The sequence below is a fragment of the Diadema setosum genome, chromosome 16 (assembly GCF_964275005.1).
Source record: "Diadema setosum chromosome 16, eeDiaSeto1, whole genome shotgun sequence".
Classification (NCBI taxonomy): Eukaryota; Metazoa; Echinodermata; class Echinoidea; order Diadematoida; family Diadematidae; genus Diadema; species Diadema setosum.
The window spans coordinates 8502809-8519313 of NC_092700.1; the positions used below are offsets into that span (position 1 = coordinate 8502809).

Sequence of the window (16505 nt, forward strand, 5' to 3'; positions counted from 1 at the left end):
GGAGGTGATTTTTTTAGAAACCATGCATTGACTTGACAACGTTTAAGCACCTTTATCTCAGCTGATTTTGCTTCATTTCCTCTGAAACTTAAGTATGTTGTAGCTGTGACAATAAGCTGCAGTAATCATGCATTTTATTCTTTGAAATCTCCTCATGAGGTTGACAATTTTGCAATTTAAAACTGAAAATGAGAATGGAATGCGGACGAAATGATTCCTGATTCGTCTTTCACGTACATAAGTTTACGTTCCTCTAATTTTCTCGTCGAGACATATGGCCGAGTGGTTAGAGGCGTCGTCTCAGAAACGTGAGGTTGCACACGTACGGGTTCGATCCTCACAAGAGCACGAAAGAAAATAATTATTATTTTTTTTACTTTTTTTTTCTTCAATGGAGTACTACACCTTCGTCCATGTAGAAATCACATTTGCATGTAAACACACCTATACGCACACACTCACACAGTATACCTTTGTTTTGCGTTGGAGACTGCATTACTTCGACTGCTGCAAAATTTTGCAGGCTGGGCTTTTCGTCCATGTAGAAATCACATTTGCATGTAAACACACCTATACGCACACACTCACACAGTATACCTTTGTTTTGCGTTGGAGACTGCATTACTTCGACTGCTGCAAAATTTTGGAGGCTGGGCTTTTTAAACTGATATAGTATATTGTAACAAAATGAAATTTGTTCATACCAATTCAGTAACACAATGTAGTCGTGGTTACTTTGTGCTGATTTACACATGTAACAAGCTATACATTGTAAAAAAGGTATTTGCATTGTTCCTTTAAGTCAGTCTTCTGTATTGATGATTATTTGTCAATTAGTGGTTTTTGTGGAGTTTCAGATAGTGATAAAAAGTATGGATGATAAGTGCAGCGATAATTCCTACGGTTAGTTCAAAGTTGTGTTACAGATGTTTGATACATGCATTTAGCATTGTGTGTGTATATACGTGTGTATACAGGTTGGCCATATGACACATTCTAGACAAATAATCTTAATTAATTAGCAAACGTGATCAGCTATGGAACTGAATATGGTACTGATGTATGATGTTAATGATTCTAATTAAACTGTGACGAGTTTAAAGGGATAGCATAACTGTGTGTAAAAATAAGGCAATTATAAGGAAATTTTAGGGGAATTTGATAACCATGCCTATAATAATTTCATACAGGTACTAATATCTGCCTCATATTCGTACGATAGATCGTCATGTCAATAGCAAACTGACAACGTACGATGAATGTGTTATATATTGAACAACTGTCTTTCAAGTCCATAACGTTCCCCATATTTTCTCGTCGAGACGTATGGCCGAGTGGTTAAAGGCGACGTCTCAGAGACGTAAGGTTGCGGGTTCGAACCTCACAAGATCACGAAACAATATACTTAGCTATTTTACTGTTTTTTTTTTTCTTCAATTTTGTATTACATATTCGTCTATGTAAAAATCACGTTCGTATATAAACGCACCTATACACACACACAGACACACACACACACGCCATATCCCTCTTTTTTGTGTTGAGTGGGCATTGACTTTCCCCCTGTTATATCTATACATTGTTGTTGTTTTTTGTCTTACCATTTCCGTGGATGACCCGTGGCCGAGTGGTTACAGAAACAGTTTCGCATGCACGCTCAATATAACTTCAAGGTGCCTATATCACATTCGTTTCTTGTCGATCACAGATGACCGCCATCTGATGACCACAAGCGTATCACCTAACTCGTCCTCAATGTGACGAGTTTTCATGTCTCGTTATGATTTGTTGGCGCTAGTGTACTTTCGCACCTGTTTGTCAAACGACCTCCAAACAAGCACAAACTCACCCTGGTTATTCAGTAACCTAGATTACTTCCATCTGAGTCTCCAAAGTCGAATATAAATCAAGTTTTTACACTTTTAACGTTTACAAGTGTCGGAAAATCGTTGCAAAATATTGATCGCTATCGCTGGAATTGCTACTCTGTGCACAAGCACAGTTACGAATTGGTCTGAATGTAGCAACACAGCGGCTTTTTCTATGGTGTCGTTGAAAAGCTATTTTTTTTCCTTGTCCTCGGCCAAGTTTTCCGTTAGCGGTTGTAGCTTTAATTAATATGGCAGCGGTTGAGTGTGTGCGCGAGTGTATGCTGCCACTTGTATCTTTCTCTTTCTTTTCTTCTTTTATTTTCAGGTAGAATTTTAATATTCCCCTTCAATCCTAGCAATCATTTCTTTTTTATTTCTCTCTTCTCTATCTTTTTCAATTTCTTTTTAACTGTATAGATCTACTTTCTGCCTATTTTTTGTTTCCTTCATGGCTTAATTTTCCCTCCAATTACAAGGGTCTTTCTTTTCTATCCTCTCCAATCTTTTCCTTACATGTCGTTCTTATGATTCTTTTTTCCCTTTATTTCCTCTTCAATCAGTATAATTCTTTCTTGCCTTCATATTCATCTTTGCTTTCATCCAGGATTGATTCATCTTTTTTGTTGTATTCAATTTGTATTTCTGTATAGTAATTGCTTTCCTCTTTTCTTTTCAAACTTATCCATCTCTCCCTTGCTTTCCTTTATGATGCAAGTTTCTCTTCTTTCTTCTCAAAATAGAGTGTTCAATAAAAGATGGAAGCTTCCATCTTTTATTGAACACTCTATTTTGTAAACCTTTTGTTTCATTTTTTTTTTTGGTTTAACTCTTTGAATACAGTGTATCTTCTCTTTTATTTCCTTTCCCCCATTTCTAATAGCCTTTCCCTTATATTCTTCACCCTTGTCTTATCACCACATTTTCAAAATCTTCTTTCATTCACACCAATTAACATACATACACACACACACACTTTTTTGTCTTTGTTAATCTTTTATTTTTCTTTCTTTTTCATAGAAACAATATACAAATTATTTCTTTGCAAAATAACACTAATAATTATACTAATTTATAGCAACATAAATTCTACATTGTCAATATCAAATACAAAATTCTTGATTTACCCTGATTCAACATCACGGTAAATTAACATAAATCAAGAATTTTGTATATAACACAAAGCACACACACAAACACACACACACGATATGACCAACCGCAATCCTAATCGCTATACCGCGACTCATTTGAACTAAGCCAAGAGAAAGGTGGAAAAAGTATTTTCTTTTTAAAGACACCATAGAAGAACTTGCCGTGGTCACTGTGAGATAGCTACTTTCAGATAAATCGCGGTGCTTGCTGCTGTACGTGTGTTTTGTACATCGTGCTGCGCTGTCTGCTCGGTAGTGCTCCTGTGCAACGCAGTTATCGCCGAGCGAGTAGCTGCGATTGAGATTATTCCGAGAAGTAGATAAGTGACAAAAATAGTGAAATTCTATTGGACTTGAATCTCACTCAGATGCAAGTATTTAGGTTACTGAATAACTAGGGTGAGTGTGTGCATGTTTGGAGGTCATTTGACAAACAGGTGCGAAAGTACACTAGCGCCGATTTGTTATACATTTTGAAAAAAGAATAGTTCTTTAAATGTCAAAGACCAAGTCTGAAATCATCCGGAGTTCTTTTTGTTTTAAAGAATATTTTATTCTTCATCAATGGAAACATAATATACAAATAAATTGATACAAAAATCTCCGGACCAATTTTATAGTCCTTTTCAACCTTGGATGCAACACTGATACCAAAACTTTACATCGGTTTAACATGTTTTGATACACTCTGGTACATTTTTTTTCACAATCAATATATACAATCCATATAAACATCTCTTCTTTTCTAATTTTACATTACTAATTCTATCAATCTCTTAACAATGTTTTTCTTTCATTACATAGTAATTTCTATTAACTGAATCAAATACCCCAAAAATATTTCTTTTCAGCTTTCATACAATCCAACCTACATTATCAATATCCATTGATTGAAGTTTTTTGTTAAAAAAACAAAACAAAAACAACCCCCCTAGCCACCCCCCTACTCAATACCCCCGTCCATTCTCCCTCTTACTTACCCACCCCATCCCCCCTCCCCCTTCCAGAACCCCCATCACAACTAAACCTCAAAAGCAACTGAAACCTGAGTGTCCTGACTTAGATTATAACACTTAATACGAGTGCGTGGAAAAGGCCTTTCGTGGTGGATGTGCGGCAGACCATACTCTGTTAAAACGTAAAGCAAATTCTCAATTCTTTTTCCAGTTTTCCCACTTTCGTAAATGTATTGACAACGTATTACGTATAACTGCTAATTTTTCTTCTTCTAACCTATCCTGCTCTATAGACCTTTTAATGAAATATTCCGTTGGGGGTGTCTTATTTTCCCTTCCTAAAAAAAGCAATTTCTTCACCAAAATTATAACATGGTTAACTAACTGAGCTTTTCCTTTATCTGGTAGCTCTATACCAAAAAAGATCTCTTCCCAACTCAACTGTTGCAGATCCACATATTCAAAGAAAGTACTACATTTTCCCCAAACTTTCCTAGCAAAATCACATGTATAAAATATATGATTATACGTCTCTTCCTCATTATGACAAAAAGAACATAAATTATCATTTACGAACTTAAACTGAAATAATTGATGATTTGTGTATACTATTCCATGCAATAATCTATATTGGAAATCCCTCAAAGCAGAACTCAAAGTGCTACTTCTTATCCTACTAAAAATACATTTTATATCTCTATTAGAAAAATCACAAAAATATAAATTTCTCATTTTTTCTATCACCGAAGAATCATCACTTACTTTCTTCACTAATTCAACATAAATGTCCTTAGAGGTAATCTTTTCCAGAGGAATTTCCTTCCCGTTTCTTATAAAAGTCATTTCATCTACATTTGTATTCTTCTCTATCTCTGTGTTCTCTGTATTCCTTTTCCAACCAACCGGAAGCGCATCATATATCTTTTGAATACTCAAAATATTCAAATAATTAAATCCTTTATTATAAAAATATTCAACCGAAAATAATTTACCATTCCTATCCATTATATGTTCCAATCTAAAACATTTTTTCAAAAACAATTGTAGGGCAATTTGTCAATCAGTTGCAAACAATTTTTCATCAAAACTGCATTTTCCCTCAATACGAATCATTTTATTATTAAACAAAACTTCCTTCCTTATTTGATTATAATTACCTCTGAAATCCCTTGTTTTCACCCATGTTTTCAACAGATCCCTGTAAAATTCCGGTATAGACAAATTCAAAAGATAAATAAAATAGTTACAACAAAATATAAATTTACCTCCAATATGTTTAGTAACAAACTGAAAATATTGTTTCCATTTCATTTCTTGTTTACCATAAAATAACCTTTTAACCCACATTACTCTTTGAGCGTCGATTAATGATGAAAAATGCATAAATTTTACTCCCCCGCGTTCATAATCTAATACCAACACAGTTTTTTTAATTTTTGGTTTCCCTTGCCAAATAAATTCCCAAACAACCAAATCCAGTTCTTTATATACCCATTCTGGCAAAGGAGTTAAAGACCCCACATATATCAATTTAGAATAAATAAAAGTCTTCAATAACTGAATTTTACCAACTAATGTCAAATCTCGTTGCTTCCACCATATTAATAATTTCTTTATTTTACTAAGTATTTCTTTATAATTCAATTTTTCTTTCACCTCTGGATCCAAAGTAAAATATACCCCTAAAATCTTTAACTCCGTCACTTTTTGTCCAAAAGAAAAATCATAAGCACTATCTTTACTACTTCCCAATTCCAACACTTTTATCTTATCTTTATTAAGTTTAAGTCCAGAGACCCGTTGAAAACAATCAAAAATAAATTCGATCCTCTTGATTGACTCAAGATCTTGTACCAAAAATGTAATATCATCCGCATAAAGCACTTGTCTAACTTCATTCCCTCCAAAACATAACCCTGAAATCTCCTTGTCTTTTCTTATCGAATGCGCTAACACTTCTATACATAAAATAAACAGATAGGGTGACAGTGGATCCCCTTGTCGAACCCCCTTTTCTATCTTAAAATACCCTGTCGACTTACCCCCGTTAAAAACACAGCTAAGAGCATTATTATAAAGAGTAGAAATCCATTTTCGGAATACAGGTCCAAAACCAAAATATAACAAGGCCTGTTGTAAAAAACTGTGAGCAACGGAATCAAAGGCTTTTTCGAAATCAATTGCAACCAAATAGCCTGGTAACTTAAAGTGGGAAGTATGGAAAATCATGTCATCAATAATACGTATTGCTTCCCCTATATATCTACCTTTCAAAAATCCCAATTGATCTTCCATTATAATTTCCTCTAAAACCTCTGTAATTCTCATTGTTAAAACTTTAGAAAGAATTTTATAATCCACATTTAATAAAGAAATAGGTCTATAATTCTTAATCTGCAAAACATCTTTACCTTCTTTTGCAATTAAAATAATCATTGCTTGTCTTTGGGAAGCCGATAATTCCCCATTATGATACGCTTCATTTAAAGCTTCTACTACTAATTGTCCGATAACCGGCCAAAATATTCTATAAAATTCAACCGTTAGCCCATCATTCCCTGGTGATTTATTCAGTTTCATTTTTTCCAACACTTGTATACACTCCCTTTCTACTATTAACCCTTCACAATAATCTTTGGACTCCTCAGATAACCTGGGCAAGTCCTCAGAAAAAAACACATGATCTGAATTCAAAACTACATCTGATTTAGCATACAATCTACTATAAAAATCCTTAATTTCATTAATTATACCAGTTTCATCATAAATGATATCCCCCTTTTCATTAATCAATTTTTGTATATTAGTTTTTCTTCTATTTGACTCCATTAATTGCGTAAAATATCTCACATCTCTTTCTCCTCCTTCATACCAAGAGGCGCGGGAGCGAATCTTAACTCCTTCCTTATCATAATCATAACTAACCTGTAATTCCCTTTTTTTTCTTCAAGTCTCTTACATACTTCTTGATTTGGCTGAGAAATCAAACTATCCTCCAACTCTGCTACCTCTCTTTCCAATTTTTCTCTACTTTCCTTTCTATTTTTAGACATTTTCTTAGAGTACGTTTGTGTAAATTGACGAATTTTCCATTTCAAAAAATCCCAAAGTACTCTTTTATCCTGAATCTCTTCCTGTAAATCTCTCTTTAATTTCAAAATTTCTTCCTTCATTTGCTGAACATAAACCATATCATTACATAAACTGTTATTAAATTTCCAGTAAGAACTTCTATTTCTTATTTGATTTTCCCGGATATCCAAAAACCCTAACCCTATTGCAGAATGGTCCGGAGCAATTGAAGACATAATTTCACATTTAACCACAAAGTCTACTAAATCTTCTGAAATTAACCAATAATCCAATCGACTTTGCATAAATGGTACTTTCTGTCTATATGTAAATTGCTTTTTTGTTGGATTTCTCTTCCTCCAAATATCTACTAAATTCCATACTTCCATAAAATTATCCATTTCCAAATTAAACCTACTCTGACAAATTGACTTATTTCTACCAACATAATCACACTCTTCATTACGGATCATATTAAAATCCCCTCCCATTATAACAGATACACCCTCTCTATTCATTTCCCTCAATTGTCCCTCTAACTTCTTTATCATTTGTATTTGCTCTTTTTCTTTTCCCCTAACAGGAAAATACACATTACATAAAATCAATCTTAACCCTTTCAAATTACAATACATCAATATATATCTACCTTCTACATCACTTACCACCTTTTTCATTTCCAATTTTACTAACGAATTAACCAAAATCAAAACTCCTTTACTATGGGAGGTTCCATGACTATAAACACATTGACCGTTCCATTCCGATGTCCATTTATCTTCTACATCTCTTGTACTATATGTTTCTTGTAAAAATACAAAATCTGCCCCTTTCTCCTTACACCAAGCAAAAATTCTCTGCCTTTTACCCTTTTCTCTTAATCCCTTTACATTTAAAGAAACATAACTACTTTTCCCCTCTCTATTATGCGCCATATACACACAAAAAAGTGAATCTCAGATTACTGACGGGAGAATTTGATGTGCATTTCACCATCCACCACGAAATGCCCCCTGGTAACCAAAGAGTGATAAAAACCCCACAAACGAAGAAGAGAAAAAAAAACCGCACTCGTCCCTAACCCTTATACCTACCCAGCAAAACCTACCCTATCTAACCAATTCCCACCTGGCTCCCCAATAAAAAGAAATATAACCCTACAATCCACGTACTGACACCAATGAAGCTCAGTACCCTCCAGCAGCCTCTCCTCCTCCCCCGCACTACATTACGTTAAAAAAAACCCCTCCATTCATATTTTAAATTCTTACCAACAAGAAAAAAAAAAAGAAAGAAGAGAAAAAAAAAATCCTCTCAAAACTTATTTATAATGCCCTTCATCACATGCCAGCATTATCCCTACAGCTTAAAAACAATAACCACAACCCAAAACTAATCATCACCCTACTCACCGATGTGCATAATGTCCCCACTACCCGTGTGTCGTATACACTAAACCTAAACCTTATACACTCGCACAAATTAAAAAAAAAAAAAAAAAAAAAAATCCAAGTCCATAAAACCACGCCTCCCTTGCACAAAGGTGTGCTTATTATTACCACCTACATTTTCCTCCATGCTATCTCCCTACGCCCCTAAATCCAGCACAAAACATAACTGATTAACGTAATAGCATAAACCCACAAACTATAATAACCGGACTCACACATAGGACGACACGCCCGGACATGATGAAACTCGAAATACATGAAAGGACATTCCACAACTGGGGGCATTAACTTAGAAATGTCTTAAATCAGAGACCGAATTAATCTTCCATCTATTTGTATACCGTGCGTATTGTCACTGCATAAAACAGATAAGAAACTTGCGTTCATTACAAATGTCATACCGATACACATCATACAATGCGTACATATCAAACTTCATAGGAGACATGGGTTGTTCAATACAACCTGACCCTTACGCAAGCCGGGCTCCCCAAACATAAGTCTTCCTTGCCCGCCAAAGTTCTGCATGCATGATCGAGTCACGCGTACCGATTCATTAAAACTATCGATAACTTGTTCCGGCGGTATCGGTGTATTGATCGGATGTATGCGTCACGGAATGTTTACAAACATTGACCGGAAACTAATCTCCTTTCATACCGACTCAAGTTTCCTCCGTTGTATTTCAGCAAAGTAAGTCATTATGACTAAACCAGAATATTCGTTAGACGACGGGGGTGGCGACGCTTCGAAGAAAAACCAAGAGGAAGTAAGTTTCACCTTCTGCTTGTTCGTCGACGCGTTTCGTAGAAGTCTTCAACGTCAAATCCGTAAAGCATGGTCCCACATATTGCAACTAATGATGTAGCGTAGTACAAGTGTAATCATATGACTCCTGTGTTTGTGTGTTTGTGACTGTTTAGTTTGCACTGTTGCGTTGTACACTGTGTACGTTGGTCTGTGTGTATTTCATGCATGGTTGGCCGTAACTGCAACCAGCCCCAACGTGTAGAGCGGCGGGTCTCCGGGGCGCGTTAGGATTAGGATTAGGGTTAGGTTTAGGGATAGGGTCCCCGATAGATTTTTAGTTTCCCCAATCTGTGCCGTCTAAAAGAATCACGCCTCCGGGGCTAGGTTGGCCGGTGAGCCCGGTGCCCGACCAGACGCCGTGCAACAGCGACAGGGCTGTGTTAGTATACGCATGTGCATGGATCTTTTGGGATGGCATGGTGTGAGAAAATCTATTCTAACACTGCACTAAGTTTTGTAATAGTAGTACAGTGTACATTGTAGCCCACACTAAATGCATGATATTTGCTTTGTTGATGTTGGCCTACCCCAGCCCAGCTAAACAAGAGAGTAAGAAAAGCCTTCCTGCATATTGATATACATTGTAATGTGACATTTTTCTTTTTTAGGGAGTTGACCAGCCTGGGAGGAGCAGCGGGCGTCTGCGGCGGATTCAGTCAGCGGGTGGCAAGCGAGGAAGGAGGCCCTCTAGGGTTGACAGGAATGCCAAGCTGGAGAGGAGCAGACAGAGTGCAAGGGAGTGTCGGGCGCGTAAGAAGCAGAAGTACCAACTCCTGGAAGAAACAGTGGCAGCTAAGGAAAAGCAAATCTTGCGGCTGCGCGAAAAGCTGGAACAGGTAAATAGATCTCTATGCTGCAATGACTAGTAATGGCTTCTGACACGGAAAAGACGTTGTTACACCAACGTTATATATACATTGAACTGTTAATATCCTGATATATCTATTTTTATCTTGATATAAAATCGTTGTAAATGGCATAACAATATTTTTTTCTTTTTCTGACCACCAAAATACAATCTTTTGGCAAAATGTTTGTGCCTCATACTTTGGAATGGAATCTTTTGTTCCTGAAAATTAGCTGTCATTACTGGTAAGATTTTTTAATATAAATCTCATTGCCCATAGCCCACTTGAAATGATTAAATACATGAATCGTGTTTGCTTTTGCAATATACTCGACAGATCATATCACACTTAGGGTGACTTTTCATGTTTCTATACATTGTGCTTGGGCAAACCCTAAAACATGCAATACCAAAGTCAACATGGTACATACCACTGCCATGATGAAGAACTTGATTCTGTGCTATACAACATCATTGTGGGAAAATAAGTTGTACAGCTACCTACATACCTCTTCCAAGTATAATAAGTGTGCTCTTACCAGAAGCTACAGTTGTTGACAAACCCAACAACATGTACTGTATCATGCCTTCTAACTAGTCTTTTTACGCATCTCAAGTAGGACTGCACTTTAATGAAGAAAAGGGGAAATTCAGTTATCTGTTGAACATTATAAAGAATGAAATAAGAGAATGTTTTATAGGAGAATGACATTTAAAAATTTTGTGTTGATTTCCAAAGTAATCAACAAGTCTGATGTAATTTTGTCAAGAGCAAGTGTATGGCCATAGACTACTAAGTCAGCTATGGGAGCTGTGGTTGTGATAATTCAAAGGATTCTGCTGCAGCAGTTATTCTGCTTTTTTTGCGTGTGTGTAACTGTGATATTTTTATGCCTCCGCCACGAAGTGGTGCCGGAGGCATTATGTTTTCGGGTTGTCCGTCCGTCCGTCCGTCCGTCCGTCCGTCCTTCCGTCCGTCCGTCCGTCCGTCCTTCCGTCCGTCCGTCCGTCCTTCCGTCCGTCTGTAATGAATTTTGTGGACAAGGTAACTATCAAAACTCGTTGAGGTATCCTAATGAAACTTGGCATGTATGTGTATTAGGGGGTGAAGTTGTGCCTATCAACTTTTGGGTGCACATGCTCAAGGTCAAAGGTCAAAAGGTCAAGGTCAAATACATAAAATTTCACTATTTCCACCATATCTATTGAATGCCTGAAGATATTTTCTTGAAACTTAGTGTATACATGTATTACCCAATTAAGATTCTCTGGTAAAAGTTTGGGTCATGAGGTCAAAGGTCAAAGGTCAAAAGGTCAGGGTCAAATACATAAAATTTCACTATTTCCACCATATCTATTGAATGCCTGAAGATATTTTCTTGAAACTTAGTGTATACATGTATTACCCAATTAAGATTCTCTGGTGAAAGTTTGGGTCATGAGGTCAAAGGTCAAAAGGTCAAGTAAAAATATTAAAACTGTTTTTTTTCTCAATACCTTGGAAAATTGTTCAAGGTATCTTCATGGAACATAGCATATACATATACTGACTGGAAGTGATTATCTAGAGAATGTAGGGTTCATGGAGTCAAAGGTCAGGGGTCAAAGGTCAAGTGCAACACTTCAAAATTTTACTATTTCCCTCCTATCATGCAATGCCAGCAGGGTTATTTTTTTTTACACTTGGTGTATGCATACATGTGTAACCTAATAGAAATTCTCTGGAAAGTTTTTTTGTCTTCTTTTTTTGCCTCAAAGGTCAAAAGGTCAAAGATCAAGTGAAAGTGCTGAACTAACTTTTTCCTCCATATCTCGGAAGTGGCTCAAGTTATCTTGAAACTTAGTACATATTATGCATGTTCTACCTGAAAGTGATTATCTTATGAATTTTAGGGTCAAGGGCCAGATGAAAATGATAACAATTTACTATTCAATTCAGAAATTGCACTTTTTCTCCACACCTGTACCTTGAAAATTACTCAATGCCTAAATGTATGAATGGGTCAAAGTCGAGTTAAAGTCCTTAAATCCCTAGATACATGCTCTCCTGTTCATCCAATTAAACCTAGGTCAAGGAAGGTGAACATTCAACACATTTGTGACAAACTTGTCATTTCAATATTTTGCCAATTTTGTGAAAATGTAATTACACATTGTCCACATGTACTATCTAGACCTATTGGGAAAATCATGCATTATGGCGGAGGCATACCAGTCGCCAAAGCGACATTTCTAGTTGATATTGTCATTGATATATTTTTATTGTAAACATGGTGTTACATTGCTTTTGTTCCGACAGTACAAGAACTTCTGTCAGATGATGGACGACGGGGAGCAGCCAACGGAGATCAGGAGTACACTCCAGGAGGATGCAGCCAAAGAGGAGGAGGAGGAAGAGGAGGAGGAGGAGGACAATGTGCCTGGTTGCTCATCTGACAAGACTTCTCAGCTGCCAGCTATGGCCGGTGGAGACTCCAGTAGCGATGATGAGTTTGACTGACGGTCATCAACAAAAGACAACATTTAGTTTTAAAACTGTCAGGAAGATTTCAATCGATACAGTGAGCGGACAGAGGTCATCCGCAAGCGCAAAACTCTTGATGCTTGCACATTCTGCATATCTTTCAGCACTTGGCGATTATGCTGTGCAGAAGAGAGAGGAGCTGAATGACAGTTTTCATGAAGAGGACTTGGTTGGAGACATGTCTATACCTCAGGAAAAGCGTCATCGTTCTATGCTGTAGTTCGTGACAGTCAAGATGCGTACAAAAAGCAGAACACATTTCTGGCTAATGCACATTTCATGCTGTGTGTATAAAACGAAATACAGAGTAATGATATTTCCAGCCTGTCTTCACTAAGAATCCTGTAGTATGACAATTATATAAATCTACATTTCACACCATGTATGTGTGTTCTCATGAGTCATTTTAAACCAAATTATTTCTCTCCTCTTCAAGAACACAATGGACTCACTTTTAGCAACTGATAATGGCAGAAAGCAGAGACAACAAAAACATGCTTGAAAGGAAGAGACCACAAGAATGGCTGAAATTGTTATAGACACCAGTCATGATATATATAAAGAGCTAGTGCAGTGTCACTTCAACGCTGATTCAACAAAACCTCATTACAAAAAACAACAACAACAACAATAAAAATGTTGCAGATTATAGAAATATGGTACCTCATTGAAGTTGTCATGTGAACCACCATATTGAGTTTAAAGTGACGCAGTGAAAAAGTTTAGGATATTACTCCTCTCTTATGTTTTTACTTTGTTGACTTCTGCATGAGTCAATAGACTTTCTTCAGTCCTGTGCATGTCAGCTTATGTGAGACTTGCGTATATATCATCCAAAGTGTTCTTATTCTGAAGTACGTATGTATGCTGTCTACGGAGGCATGTCTGAAGATGACAATCGAGAAAGCGCAGTTGGAGATGTCATGTCCAACGGGACAGTATACATGACTTTTTGTGTGTGCATGTACATATTGGAAATGGGTATCATGTACTATACGAGTGATAGTCTCTCTGTACATTTGTATATATACAATGTATTGGATATTTTGTACAATAGGGTCCTTTATATGTGTATCTATGTATGCTGTATTTGTATGTGTGTGTATGAGCATGTACAATTTTGTCTCTTCTTTGTTGTCAAGTTGTTTGGTTTTCGAGAAGACAAAGGGGGAGCAGAAAATTATGCAACTGTTTCGTTAGTCTAATGATATCTTTTGGCTCTCTCTGAGCTGTCTCTTTATGTAATAAATTATATATGTGAGTATATGTTTTATTCCATTGCTAAATCCTCTAAACTTAAACTGTAAACTGAAACAAGAAGATTGTAATGTCGAGGATAAAATTTTGATCAAGCTCTGGCTTCCATATCTGCTATACCAGCATAATCATCCTCCCTGGTTCTGTTTGCAATGATAACTTCAACACCAAAATTCCTTGTCATATCCCACTTGGGGTCTCATGTGCAATATGTCAATGTTGTCCTCACATACAGAGCAACACTTGTAGCTATGGTAAGAGAATGTAGCAGCGCCATCAAGACTTGAAGCTATGATTAATTGAAACTTTGATGGATTTCAACTTTTCTGGTCTCATAACCCAGAAAATGAGCAACTGATTGAAACTCATAACCCAGAAAATGAGCAACTAATTGAAACTTTGATGGATTTCAACTTTTCTGGTCTCATATAACCCAGAAAATGAGCTCAGTGTGGGTTATACAAATCATCATGTCAGCACATGTCTTCCTTGTTAGAAAACACAATACAGTCCGACCTCTCGTTGGGACCGGCACTCAGCCATCAAGACTTAAAGCTATGATTAATTGAAACTTTGATGGATTTCAACTTTTCTTGTCTCATAACCCAGAAAATGAGCTCAGTGTGAGTTATACAAATCATTATGTCAGCACATGTCTTCCTTGAAGAAAACACAATACAGTCCGACCTCTCGTTGGGACCGGCACTCAGCCGGATAAGGGATTTGGCCAGATATGGAAGACTCAATGTTTGGTACACGCAGCTACCTACCCAATTGTAGCAATGCACTGATGTTATTTTTTTTTCTAGAATGCATGTTATTTCAATGAAAATTTGATGTGAATGTATGCTGATTATGTTGGGAATAATATGTAATGTGTAATTCATGTGAGTTTTTGTAGGAATTTTGTTTTGAGTTCGAAATCCTTCTTTCCTCAATAATAATTGAATTGAAGAAAAAAAAAATCACAGCAAGATCGCACCCGGATAATAGAGAGATCCAGATAAAGGGAGGCCGGATAGGAGAGGTTTGACTGTATACAGTGTATTTTCTATTACACTGTAAAAAAAAGACAAAGATACAAATATGACATTATTAAAACAGCACCATGGATTTGTAAGAATGTTGTCATTGTTTCTCTGTCTACTTAGCTCCATATTGTGATCGAGTGATGATACAACTGTATGTAGGAAATTGTTCATACATACAAAACTTTGAAATTATAATATTCAACTTGTGACACACTCTGTTATTCTAATTTCTTTGTTTGATTTATTCATTGTTTTGTGTGTGTGTGTGTGTGTGTGTGTGTGTGTGTGTGTAGTAATAAAAAGAGTAATACATGCATTGTGTACAATATAAGAATTTGACGAAATAGATACAATAAAATCAGTCAGAAATTGGAAGGAGCCAGAAGTTCCAAAGGGTCATTTGAAACCTGGTATTTGATACCCCGTACAGATTATTCAAAAGCAAATACAGTATTGTTGATGGTACAGTGGACTCCCGTTATAGGAAGTTCTCGGGACCCACAGTTTTGTTTCATGATATCAAAATTTTGTTATAACCGAACAAATAAACAATGAAAATACATAGAGTGGATAACGTTGCGGCCCTAATTTTACTTGGTTGTAACCGAAATTTTGTTATAACCGTGTTCATTATAACTGGAGTGCATTGTTAACATCTTCATAACGAATTCACTGTCACGAGTATACTGTCAGTGTAATGTGCAATCATTACGCTAATTTGGCCAGCTGTTTAACATGAGAATCACCATGCAGGCAAATTGAATCATATCGTCCATTTCAGGACTACATGTGTATAATGCAATATGTAGGCCTACTGTACATACATTTTGGGATTCCTGCAATGTTTGAGAAACAGACCATGTACAGTGCACTCCCGTTATGACGAAATCGTCGAGACTGGCGATTTTCTTTCGTTACATCGAAATGTTGTCATAACCAAACAATGAAGTATCGAACCAAGATATTTACGGTTGTAGATTATTATTTTGGGACCTGATTTTTTACTTCTTTGTTACGGAATTTCAGCATATCCGTGATCGGTATAACGGGAGTGCACTGTTCCAAATTCATATACAAATGTCTTGCACTGCAGTCTTCTTTAATTTCTCGTCCAATTTGCAACCCTAGATATATCATGGAGATTATGGTTATTGTCCTGATAACGGAGAAAATTGGGAGAGGGTAGTCTTTGTCCGTGTACGTCAAAATGAAGGGGGAAGAAAAACCCTGAAACACTATCCTTCCCCAGTTTATACCAGCACCCAGGAATTCAATATATCTGATATTATGCTACGCAAAAGATTTTCTATATTAACTTTGTCTTCTGCAAGAAAATTATTAGCATGTCGATAGGTCCTACAAAGTGTAAATTAGGCATCCCTTCTCAAAGGAGGGTTGGTATAGTATATTGTACTGTAGCTTTTCCTCGAAACCTCGGGCGAAAACGGAAGTGATAATGATTTACCGTGCGGAGAAGTTTGAATGTGACGTCATCACGTCCGAATCCACATCGTTGGCACAGTCTCACCTGCATA

The 16505-nt window shown here is 36.6% G+C and overlaps 1 protein-coding gene across 1 annotated transcript; it reads left to right on the top strand.

Annotated features, from left to right (window-relative positions):
* The first annotated feature begins 9123 nt into the window (after window positions 1–9123).
* On the top strand, window positions 9124–15024 carry LOC140239432 (cAMP-responsive element-binding protein-like 2). Its single transcript, XM_072319271.1, has 3 exons — window positions 9124–9270; window positions 9920–10147; window positions 12458–15024. Exons 1-3 carry the CDS (start codon window positions 9205–9207, stop codon window positions 12656–12658), a joined length of 495 nt encoding a protein of 164 aa, XP_072175372.1. The 5' UTR covers window positions 9124–9204; the 3' UTR covers window positions 12659–15024.
* The last annotated feature ends 1481 nt before the right edge of the window (window positions 15025–16505 follow it).